General features: G+C 40.4%; 1 protein-coding gene across 1 annotated transcript in view; it reads left to right on the top strand.

Moving 5' to 3' along the window:
• The first annotated feature begins 2,754 nt into the window (after positions 1-2,754).
• Positions 2,755-12,390, top strand: part of LONRF2 (LON peptidase N-terminal domain and ring finger 2) — a 47,250-nt gene continuing 37,614 nt past the window's right edge. Inside the window, exons 1-2 of the mRNA XM_025463994.3 lie at positions 2,755-3,442; positions 12,220-12,338. Coding sequence (XP_025319779.1) covers positions 2,755-3,442; positions 12,220-12,338 — 807 coding nt within the window. The remainder of the gene's footprint in view (positions 3,443-12,219; positions 12,339-12,390) is intronic.

Genomic DNA, 12,390 nt, shown 5'->3' on the forward strand with positions numbered 1-12,390 from the left:
GGACTCCAGGATCATGCCCTGGGCCAAAGGCGGGCACCAAATCGCTGAGCCACCCAGGGATCCCCTCAGGTCAATAATCTTTGAGTTGATTTTCATATATGATGCTTGGTATAGATCAAAGTTTTTTCTTCTTTTATTTCTCCCTCTCCTCCTCCTTTTCTTCCTCTTTTTTTGCCTATAAATAACCAATTAGTCCAGCAGTATTTGTTGAAAAGACTATCCCTTCTCCACTGTATAGGCTTTGCCAAGAATCAATTACCAATATATATATGTGTGGGTCTGTTTTTGGAATCTCTAACTTATTCCATGGATCTACTTGTTTATTTTGAAACCAAAACCATACTCTGTTGGTTATTGTTGCTTTTTATTGTAGAGTCTTGAAGACTCTGCTTTGTTCATTTTTTTAAAAGTAATTTTGGATATTTTAGGTAATGTGCATTTTCATGTGAGTTTCAGATGTAGCTTGCTAATTTCTACAAAAAGACATGCTGGGATTTTGATTTAGATAGTTTTGGGTTTATAGATCAATTTGGGGGAGATCCTTCAAAATATTTGAAGCAAAAACTGATAAAATCATAAGGTGAAATAAATTCATAATTATAGCTGGAGATTTCAATATCCTTCTCCCAAAAATCAAAAGAATATGTATGCTGAAAAGAGAATATTACCAATCAAGCTGATTGGTAATACTGGTCAGGTCTTCTATATCCTTATTGTAGAACATTTCACCTGTCAACAGAATACGTATTCTTCTCAAGTGCACATGGACATTTACTAATATACTACATATTTGAACCATCAAACAAGTCTCAATAAATTTTAAGAGATTCAAGAAGTCATACAAAGTATGTTCTTTGACTACAATGGATTGAAAATAGGAATCAGTAATAGAAAAGTATCTAGAAAATCCTCAAATATTTGGAAACTGAAGAACATACCTCTAAGTAACCCATAGAATGAATAATTGGAATGAATAATTAGATTTCTATATACTAGCAACAAGTGAAAATTGAAATCTTTTTTTTTTTTGAGAAAATTGAAATCTTAAGACAATAGTATTTATGCTATGTCAAAAATTATGAAAAACTTAGGGATAAGTGTGAAAAAAAGCACAGCGTTGAGAGAAATCAGAGAAGACCTAAACAAATGGAGGGACACGTGTTAATCTTTAGTGTATCGTCTTTGTAGCTCTAATTTACTCAGCTTTTTTCTCCTAGCTTTCTGGTTGTGAATTTGTTGAATAAGCAATCTTTGGGTAAGTGAATTATTACTGTATAGAGAAAGTAGATAAAAATTCAAAAGGAGGGGCGCCTAGGTGGCTCAGTCAGTTAAGCGTCTGCGTCTGCTCGTCTGCTGGGCTGGGGTCATAATCCCAGGGATCTGGAATGGAGCCCTGGGACAGGCTCCCTGCTCAGTGGGGAGTTGGCTTCTCCCTCTTTCTCTGTTCCTTCCCTTGGCTTGTGCGCTGTCTCTCTCTCTCTCTCCTCTCTCTCACACACACACACACACATAAAATCTTTAAAAAAAAAAAAACCCTCAAAAGTGATTAAAGAGAGAGTTTGGAATAATTCAGTAATGAGAAACAGATCAAAACCTACTTCGACTACAAATGTTATCAGTCAAAATAGAGAGCTGGGGTGGAAATCATTCATGGAAAGGGCTGGTGGTGGGATGGGAGGTGGTGGGATTGCCCTACATTGATCACAGGACTAGAAGGTTCGCCAAAGTTGTCTCTTTTTTTCCTATTGCTAATTAGTCTAATTTTTCTCTCCTTACCTAATGAGGAGGTATTTCCTCTTCCCCAAAGCCAGATTTGATTATTTTATATTTTCTTCAGTCATCAGTCTTAACGTTAAACCTCACCAATTTAGAACAGAGACATTCCGACCTGACACAATGAACATGCAGATTCTGGAATATTGCATTTTATTGCATTCACAGAATAAAATAAATGGTGAGACACTAGGCCTTATGTAGTGAAGAATTCTAAAAACTGGTTAATGAGCACAGAAGGGAACATTTAGTCCTTGCTTATACACCAACGTAGCTTTTAACTCCCTCCTTCCAGCAACTTCGGTCTGCAGAACCCCACGTTAGGAGACATTTTAAAAACTTCGATTTCTGCTTTCTAAATCAAGAGCACGCACACCTGTCCGTCTCTCAGGTCCGTCCTGCCCCGGCACCCAGCATGGGCTCTCTTTACGTTCTCTATTAAAACTCTTGCTCTAAAATGTTTGGGTCTCAAATTTAAGAGGTCCCCGAGGAGGCTGGCTGGGGATCCGCTCAGCGCCTACTTCGGGCTCTCGCGTCCCTGGAGACAATTTCCCAAGTCAAATTCGCGGCGTGCGGCGCAACCGCCCGGTTCCCTTGGTTACGGCGGCCGCAGGTTGTGGGGGCGGCGGCGGCGGCGGCGGCGGGAAGGAGCGCGCGGCGAGGGGCGCGTGGAGGCGGGGCGGGGCGGACGCGCACGCACACAGGCGCGGGGCCGCGGGGCTCTCACGGGCCGCCTGGCCTACGGGAGCGAGCCGGCGACGACGGGGGCGCCACGCGCGCGGGGCGCGGGGCTCGGGGCGCGGCCTGCGGCCTTCGGCGTGCGCCCGCCCGGCCCGGGGTGTGGGCCCGCGGCACCTGCCGCCCCGCCCCTGGGGGACCCCGCCCCGCCCCGCCCCTCCCCCAGGCGCGGGGCTCTCGCGGAGGGCGGCGGGCGGCGGAGCCTCCTCTCGCGTCCGGCCTGCGGCGCCACAGCCCGCGGCGATGAGCCCCGAGCCGGTCCCGCCGCCCCCGCGCCCCGGCGGCGACTGCGGGGAGCCGCTGGCCCAGCGCCTGGAGAGGGCCGACGAGGCCTTCCGCGCCGGCGAGTACGGGGCGGCGGCGGAGCTCCTCCGCTCCGCGCTGGCGGGGCTGGCGGGGCTGGCGGGGCTGGCGCAGCCCGAGCGCGGCCTGTGCCTGCGGCTGGGGGACGCGCTGGCCCGCGCGGACCGTCTCCCCGAGGCCCTGGGCGCCTTCCGCGGCGCCGCGCGGCTCGGCGCGCTGCGGCCCGAGGAGCTGGGGGAGCTGGCGGGCGGCCTCGCGCGCGCCCTGGGCCGGCGCGAGGGGCGGCTGCGGGCGGGGCGGCCGGGCGGCGCCCCCGGGGAGGCGCGCGGGGAGGCGCGCGGGGAGGCGCGGGGGGAGCCGCGGGAGCTGCTGGGCTGCCCGCGCTGCCGGCGGCTGCTGCACAGGCCGGTGACCCTGCCGTGCGGGCTGACGGTGTGCAAGCGCTGCGTGGAGCCGGGGCCGGCGCGGCCGCCGGCGCGGCGAGTCAACGTGGTGCTGAGCGGCCTGCTGGAGAAGTGCTTCCCGGCCGAGGGCCGCGTGCGCAGGCTGGCCGGCCAGGCGCGGAGCCTGCAGCGCCAGCAGCAGCCCGACGCCGCGCTGCTCAGGTGCGACCAGGCGCTGGAGCTCGGTAAGTCGGCCCGCGGAGCTGCCCGCCAGCCCGCGCAGGTGGCCCCCTTCCGAAGGGGGGAAGGCGAACCGGCGCCCGAGGGGGCCAGCGGCAGAGGCAGGTGCGCCCCCGGGCCGTCCCGTGCCGGACCTCCGCCTCCTTCCCCAGTGGCCGTGAGGCCGGCACCGCCTTCCACCCGGTCTCCGCCGCCCGGGAGTGGCGGGATGACCCGGTGTTTTTATTTGTCCTGCAGGAAAGTGCAGCACCCTAGAGGCACGCGGACGGGGGAGTGCCTTGTGCCGGGGCAGGATTTGCTCTGGGGGTTTCAAGTAAGGAATCCAGGAAGGAGGATCCTTTTCCGTTGTGCTTTTATTATTTGCACATTCTCTCTCAAAGGGCATTAGATGTCCTTAGGGTTTATTAGTTAAATTAACTAGTGTGTGTTTAATTTTTAAAAGTTACTGAAATTCGTGGCCAGCACCAGGCTCTCTGATTCTCTTCCCACCTGTTAAGAATATGTCATTTAAAAAGTCCAAACTTGGGGATCCCCGGGTGGCTCAGCGGTTTAGCGCTGGTGTCAGCCCAGGGCGTGATCCTGGAGACCTGAGATCCAGGCCCACATCAGGCTCCCTGCGTGGAGCCTGCTTCTCCCTCTGCCTGCCTCTCTCTCTCTCTCTCTCTCTCTCATAAATGAATAAATAAAATCTAAAAAAAAAAAAAAAAAAAGACCAAACTTCCTGTCATTGTACTTGATTCCCACTGCATATACTCTATTGACAATTTTTGGGGGGTGGTGAAGTCTATGTGGAGGGTGATTCGGATTCCCTGGTTCTGCTACAGGTTATGTGTGAGTTAAATCACCAGCCAAGAAGACTTCGCTTATTTTTTTTGTTACTAAAAGAATCTTGTGTGCTCTATTCATTATGCATTTTATTTTAAATTTAGAGTTAAGGTTTTCCCTTTTAGAAGATACACTTGTATTTAATTTGGGGGATTCTTTGTTGGATAGAGCAGTTAAACTGTATTATATAACAAATATCCTGTACCATTTTTGCAGCTTGTATCCATATTTTAACAGGCTGTATATTTTTGTATTTTCATCTATCATGTTTTATATATGTAGTGTTGAGCAACACTATCCAGTGGAAAAATTGTGTAAGCCACATATGTAATTTTTAAATTTCTGGTAGCCACGTGTAAAAGATGAACAGAAGCAGATAACATTTATCTTAATATTTTTAAACCTATATTATCGAAAATACTATTCAACATATCTTCAATGTAAAGTATGGAGATTTTACTTTTTTTTCAAACAGATCTTCCAAATGCATTGTAATTTTTACATGTACTGCCAACTTCAATTTGGATACAAAATTTTCATCAGAAATCCCTCCTGTATGTTTGTTTCATAAAACTTAGTGTTGAAAAAGTAGATTGCCATGTTGAAATTGTTCCAGATTAACTTAAAAGCTTTCCACTAGTCAATGGAATATCAGCTTTTAAAATTAACTTTCAGTTAGTTAAATTTAAAAAGTCCGTGTCTCACTTCCTTTGTCATTCCAACACCATTTCATTTGCCCTAGTGGCTATTGTCTCAGTAAGTATAGAACAGATAGAAACAGTTGCTGGGGTGCCTGGGTGGCCCAGTCCATTAAGCATCTAACTCTTGATTTTGACTCAAGTCATGAGCTCTGGGTTTGTGAGATCAAGCCCAGCTTCAGGCTCCCTGCTCAGCAGGAGTCTCCCCCTCCCCCTCCCCCTCCCTCTGCCATACCCTCCCTCTCCCTGCTTATGCTTTCTTTCAAATAAATAAATCAGAAATAAAAGCTGCTAGAAGTGTAGAAGATCACAATACCAGCTGTTGGAGAAGATGGAGGAAATGAGAACCATCATATGTTGCAGATGGGTCTGCAAATTATACACCTGGAAAATTGGTAGTATCTGAAGTGTTAAATAGAATATTGGCCAAGCAGTTTCAATAAGGTACATATATATGTGCACTGAAAGAATGTACAAGAATGTGCAAGAGCTTATATCCTTATGTAGAGATACCCCTGAAGTGGAAACAACACACATGTCCAATAAATGGAATGAATGACTAAATATATTATGCCTTTTGGAATACTGTACAAAAAGAAAGTAAACCAGCTACAGCTACACATTACAACATGGACAAATCACAAACATAATGTTGGGTGAAAGAAGTCAGACTCAAAAGCATTTTTACCATATGATTCTATTTATCTATAAATCCAAACAGACAAAATCACAATAGCATGTTGTAGGTAAGGGCAGTGGTTACCTTTGGGAAACAAAATATTAGCAGATTGAATCCAGTGATACACTTAAAACGGGTCACAATCAAGTAAAATGTTATTTCATCTAATCATTGTGTCTCAACTAATGTAATTCACTACATCTGTAGAATAGAGAAAAATCATATAAGCTGTGTTAAAATCTTTCAGGGAAGTAGGAGTACAAGGGAACTTTCTTAATATATTAGAGTATCTACAAAAATCTGTAGCAGGGAAATACAAATTAAAACCACAATAAGATACCATCTCTCACCTGTGAGAATGGCTAAAATTAACACAGGAAACAATAGATATTGGCAAGGAAGCACTGTTGCACTGTGGGTGGGAATGCAAACTGATGCAGCCGCTTTGGAAGACAGCATGGAAAACGTCCTCAAAAAGTTAAAAATAGGACCACCTTATGACCCAGCAACTGCACTACTATGTATGTATCCAGAGGATACAAAAATAGTGATCCAAAAGGGCACATGCACCCCAATGTTTATAGCAGCAATATCCACAATAGCAAAACTCTGGAAAGAGCCCAGACATCCATCGTCCATCGACAGATGAATCGATAAAAATGTGGTTATATATATATATATATATATATATATATATATATATATATATACATACATACACACAATGCAGTACTAAGGCATCAGAAAGAATGAAATCTCCCTATTTATAATGACGTGGATGGCAATAGAGGGTATTATGCTAAGCAAAATAAGTCTGAGAAATACAAGTACCATAGGATTTCACTCATGTGGAATTCAAGAAATTAAGTTCTGTTTATCTGTTAAAGGTAGGGAAGAGAAGGAAAAGTAAGACAGAAACAGTAAAGCAAACCATAAGAGACTCCTTTAACGCTAGGAAACAGTTGCTGGAGGGGATGTGAGTGGGGGATGGCGTAGCTGGGTGATGGGCATGAAGGAGGACACTTGATGGAATGAGCACTGGGTGTTATATTGCAACTGATGAATCACTACATTCTACCCCTGAAACTAATAATACACTATATGTTAACTACATTGAATTTAAATTTTAAAAAATCTGTAGCAATCTTCATAATGAAATATTGAATGTATTACCATTGAGGGAAAAAGTGACAAGGCTGTTCACTGCCGTTACTGCCGTTTTGTATCATATTAAGATTCTAGGTGCTGCAATGAGGAGAGAATAAAAAGTACTAAGATTGGAAAAATAAAACATTATTTGTAGATGGCATGGTGGAGTACATAGGAAGTCCAGAGGAATATTTGAACTATTGGAAATTATAAGTGAATTATCAAGATTGTTGACTATAAGATTAATACAGCAAGATCAGTGATGATTATATATACTTAGTAAAAACCAAAAAATAAAATAGAAAACCCATTTAAGTAACAAAAAACTTCTTTGGAGTAAATCTTGACATACCTGAAAGTTCAAGACCTCTTCACTGAAATACGAAACATTTCTGGGAGAAGTTGAGTAAGTGGAAAGGTACGTGATTTTCACAGATTGTAAAACTCAGTATTGATGTCAGTTCTGGGCATACTGAACTATAGATTCAGTGCATTCTCAGTCAAAATCTCAGCTAATGATTTTGGTGGAAGTTGATGAATGGCCAAGGCAATACTGAAGAAAAATAATGAAAGTGGAGAACTGATACTTGCAAGATACCAAGACTTATTATAATACAGCTGCAGTAATTAGCACAGAGTTGTATTGGCCCAAATATAGACACATAGAAACAGACTCTCATGTACAGTCACTTGATTTGCTACAAAGATGCCAATAGAGTTAAATGGTTGGGGAAGGGGGAGTGTTTTAAATAGTCCAAGTCTGTTGCTTATCCATTTGGAAAAAAAAAATGAACCTAGATGCCCATCATACATCATACATGGAAATTATAATCAGATATCTAAAAGAAATCATAGAATATTTTCATGAATTTAGGGGAGGTGATCCTTTTTAAGGCACAAAAAGCATAACCATGCAGGAAAAGATAGATAAATTCAATTAAAATTAATAACTTTTGTTCCTCAGAGACCTCCACAAAAGACTGAAAAGATGATGTGTATTGGTAATATGTATCTAAATGAGAATGCTAATTCAGACTATTGAAAATAATGCTTATAGCTCAAGAACCAAAAAGGAAGTCTGTCTAAATAATAGGCAGAGTTGAACAGATGCTTTGTAAAACTAGATCTCAGAATGGAAAATAAATATATGAAGGGGTGCCCAATGTAATTACTGATCAAATGCAAATTTAAAACCAAAGTAAGATATTAGAACATACCTGAAAATGAAAACAAGTAACAGTACCTGGTTTTGGCAAGTATTGGAAGCAATCGGAACTCTTACATTGCTAGTTGAAGTGGAAATTGGTATAAGTTAAATATACTTAGGAGTACCTACTAAAGCCAAACGTAACATAACTTCTGGCACGGTATTCACACTTTTGACTATGCCAAATAGAAATTAATGCTTTTACTTGACGGGATGAGCACTGGGTGCTATGCTATATGTTGGCAAATCAAACTCCAATAAAAATAATATATACAAAAAAAATTAATGCTTTTGCCCAACAAAAGACCTATACAAGAATGTTCATAGCAGCTTTATATTTATTTATATAAATAAATGCCAAGAACATTTGGATAACAACCCACCAGTAGGATGAGTATATAAATCAAATCATACAGTGTAGTATGCAGCAGGTCTTTTATTCTCTTAAAGAAACAGACATACAGCAGTATGAAGGAATTTCACAGAATGATAGTGACAGATACAAGAGTATATTCATATAGCCCCATGTATAAGTTCAGAAACAGGTGAAAGTAATCCATGGTGATAGAAGTCAGAATGCTGGTTACCTTTAGAAAAGGTGTACTACCTGAGAAAGTGCACAAAGGAGCCTTCTTAGGTCCTGATCTGGGTCACGATGACTTGGGTGTATACTATATAAAAGTTCAAGATACACACTTAAAATTTGTAGCCTTCACTTTATAAGTCCTTACATCACTCTAAACAAATAACCCATGAGGAGTATTACTGTTGATTCTTTATATTCACCAGGACCACTACTTAGCTGTCATTGCTTTATGTATCAATTCATTCAGCTCTTCCTAAATAACACTTGTACAGTTCTCTACTTCTCACCACTGCCCACTCATTTGACAGATCTTATGGTGGTAACACTAGCTCCCAGCACAATGACAACTCTGGGTTGCAGTTGGAAGAGAACAGTCTTTGATTAACCCTAAATGCAAATGCAGACAGTAGACTGTCTCTTCCTCACAAAGCCTGATTCTCAGACTGTACTCTTTTTGGCTCATTTCCCTGTACAAGGGTTAATTTATAAACTGTTTGCATATTTGTGTCAATTTCTTGGAAGGTGCACACATGTCTTTTTCTTCCATAAGCTGTCTTCACACAAAGAATTTTTAAGTTGCTTTTCCTCTTCGATTTTTTAGTGATTCCTCCATAAATTCTCTCAGTTTTATTAAGCTTAAGGCTTAATACTTAGGAAATGTGTAGAGATTTACTTGAAATGTTTTAAAAGATTAAATTTTGAAGTTCTGGCGTCATAAGTGGATTACAAATGGTGGAAGTCAACAAAGAAAACCGTTTGATTCACTCAGTGTCTTGGGTGAGAAATGACTTTTTTTGGACTTCGGTAAAAGCTTTTAGACTGTGAGGAGTAGAGGCTTAAATGCATTCATTAGAAAAGAATGATTAAAAATAAATGTAAATGAAGAGTATTTTTAACTCCAAAAACTTTGTCAAGATAATGAAACTAACACAAGTGTAAGCAAAGAGATAATGAAGAAAACATTAGTGAAACAAAAAAAAATTGATTTCGTTAAGTCAGAAGCAGATTCATTACAGAGACCAATAAAAGAAACAAATGTTCAGCAAATGTGATGAAGAAAAAGCAAAACACAGGATCAGGAATGAAAAAGGCAGCATAAATGCAGATATAAAGGAACATAACAGATTTTAAAGCCTATATAAAAAGGACAATTTTAAGGAAATTATAAATTATCAAAATTAACCCAAGAAGAGGTAAAAACTTGACACTGACCAATAATCATAAAATAGAAGTGCTACTCAGGGCTTTTCTTTTGAAAAAGACACAAAGGTCAAGCAAGTTTTAACAAACTTTGAAGGAATATTAACTTTCATCTTATTTCAGATCATGCAGCGATATGAGAAATTTTTCATTTAATTTTAGGAGATTAGTGTTGATACTACAATCAAGTAAAGCTTAGGAAAAAGTTTATAGGCTTATATATGTACATAGCTGCCAAAATCTTAGTTAAATCTCTTAGTATTTGAATCTAGCAATATAGTAAGACTCAAGGCCAAGATGAGATTATCCCAAGAAAATAAGGATAATTAAGTATTAGACAAATTGTTCAATGTAGTTACTATAAGGACAGATTTAAGGAGATATGCTCCATGTAATTTTTCACATGCTGAAAGAGCATACTATAAAATTCACCGACTTCTTATAATGTCTTCATAGAAAACGAGGAATAGAAAGAAGCTTGACTAATTTGATAAATATTCTCTGTCAGGAGCTTATAGTAATAGTTCATGTTAAAGCATTCCACATATCCCTCTTTAAGTTCAAAAATAAGAGGAAAATGCTATCACCACTGTTACTGCAATGTGGAGTAAAACGAAACACAAAGAATAAAAACTAGCTTTCCAGAATCAAAGCTGATTGCACATGATATGGTTGCTTAGAAGATTCAAGAGAATCAACTCTGGCAAAGTGGGAACAAAGTGGGAGATCTTCATTCTCACCCACATTTGCAGCAGGTGTATTTCTCAAGCTCCAGCTATAGTTTCAGTGGCATTTTCTTTTTGAGATTTCCAAAATCTCCAAAGATTATTTCTGTATTTGAAAATGTATTTAATTGTGCAGTTGAGGAATTTTCACTTAATCTTCAGTTGGAAATGATTAATCTGTAATTATATTTCCTGTATGACACACTATGGAGACAGATAGGAGGATCTGATAGGATTCAATAAAGAACTTCTAAGCAATAAAATGCTCAATTTAAAATCCTACCCTAGTGGATTGACATCTGTATTTCATATTCCAAGATGAAAAACAAAGTTTCATTACAGATCATAACCAACACGAACATTTTCAATTTATTTTGATGATAGGGAACATTAACTTTGAACTTTAAGGAAAATGTTATCCCTTCCCCCAAAGAATTCCATTCTTCGAATTAGTAGACCTTTGTCACAAAAAAAGTACTAAATTATTAATGTTTTTTTTAATTTTATCAAAAAAATCTGAAAGTTTGTTTTCTCTATTGTTATTTAAGTACTTGTACAATATTCTCAAATTTCTTCCTGGCCTGCAAAACCTAAAATATTTACTCTTCAGCTTTTTACAGAAAAAGTTGTTGATTCCTAATCTAACCAGTCAATGTCATTTTAAAAGACATTGTTTTGTTATTGCTTTTATTGTTAAGATTCTCCATTCCTGCCATTTCTTTCCTCTTTTCCACACTTTTTTTCCTTGTCATACCTTCTCTACATTAAACATATGTAGCAGTAACACAGTTATAAGTAGCCTCATCATCTTGATATGATGTCTTTCTGCATGAGTTCTATTCTGCACTCTTGCTCAGTTACCTACATAAGCTAAGAGGAGAGGTAGTCACGTTTGGAAAGGTGGCTAGCTTGAGAGTCAAAGTCTAGGATTTGGAGCAAACTTAAATGGGTATTGGGTAGAGAAATGAGACCACATTTTAGGTACTTACAATATTTATTATCAATTAAAATGCATACTGTAGCTCTCTTTCAAAGATCCTGCAATGAGTATAGGTAGAGTGAACCAGGTCCAGAAGTATGAAAATGGCTGTGATGGTTCTGTCACTTTTCCACGGTATCTTGCCAGGTCAAGGACTAAACATACTACACATTAGAGAGTCTATCTTGGCTTCTGCGTAGCTAGGCTTATGTCCATAGTCTAATATGAGCAGTTCTCAACCTTTCTTCTGTTTGAGAAAGATTTTTTCCCCCTTCTTTTCTCACTTAAGAGAATATACTATTGTAGGTACAATTATGATGATAAGTTCATATCCATGCAGTTGTATTAGAGGACAAGTTATGCATTCTTTTGTTTCTTGAGCATGAATCTCCTTGTGTACTTCAAGAAAGTTATTTTAAATCTTTTCATTTTTAATACCTAGTTACAGCATTAAGATGATTCAGCATTTACTCATTATTGCAGATTATGTTAAACCTAGTGTGTATTCAGCAGTCTGTTTTTCTTGATTTTGAAGTCTTGTTAATTTTCTTTCTGTTTTCCTGAGAGAGGTCTTTTAAAATATACTTACCAAGCTACCAAACCACATGTGATTTGAGGGAGGAAGTGTTTATTTTGCCTTTATGTTTATTTTCCAATTTAATGTTTTTAGTGACTTGAAGATTGATTTTTAAATGTAGTCATTTAATTTTTTTTCTATTCTCCATGTCTTTCAGCTCCTAGAGATAACTCGTTATTGCTGCTGCGAGCAGAGTTATATTTAACTCTGAAGAATTATGAGCAGGCTCTACAGGATGCCAATGCAGTTTGTCAGAATGAACCTCTCTTGACTAAGGTATTTGACTAATATATTGGTTGTCTTTGGAGATAATAAATGTTAAGTTCAT

The sequence above is a fragment of the Canis lupus genome, chromosome 10 (assembly GCF_003254725.2).
Source record: "Canis lupus dingo isolate Sandy chromosome 10, ASM325472v2, whole genome shotgun sequence".
Lineage (NCBI taxonomy): Eukaryota > Metazoa > Chordata > Mammalia > Carnivora > Canidae > Canis > Canis lupus.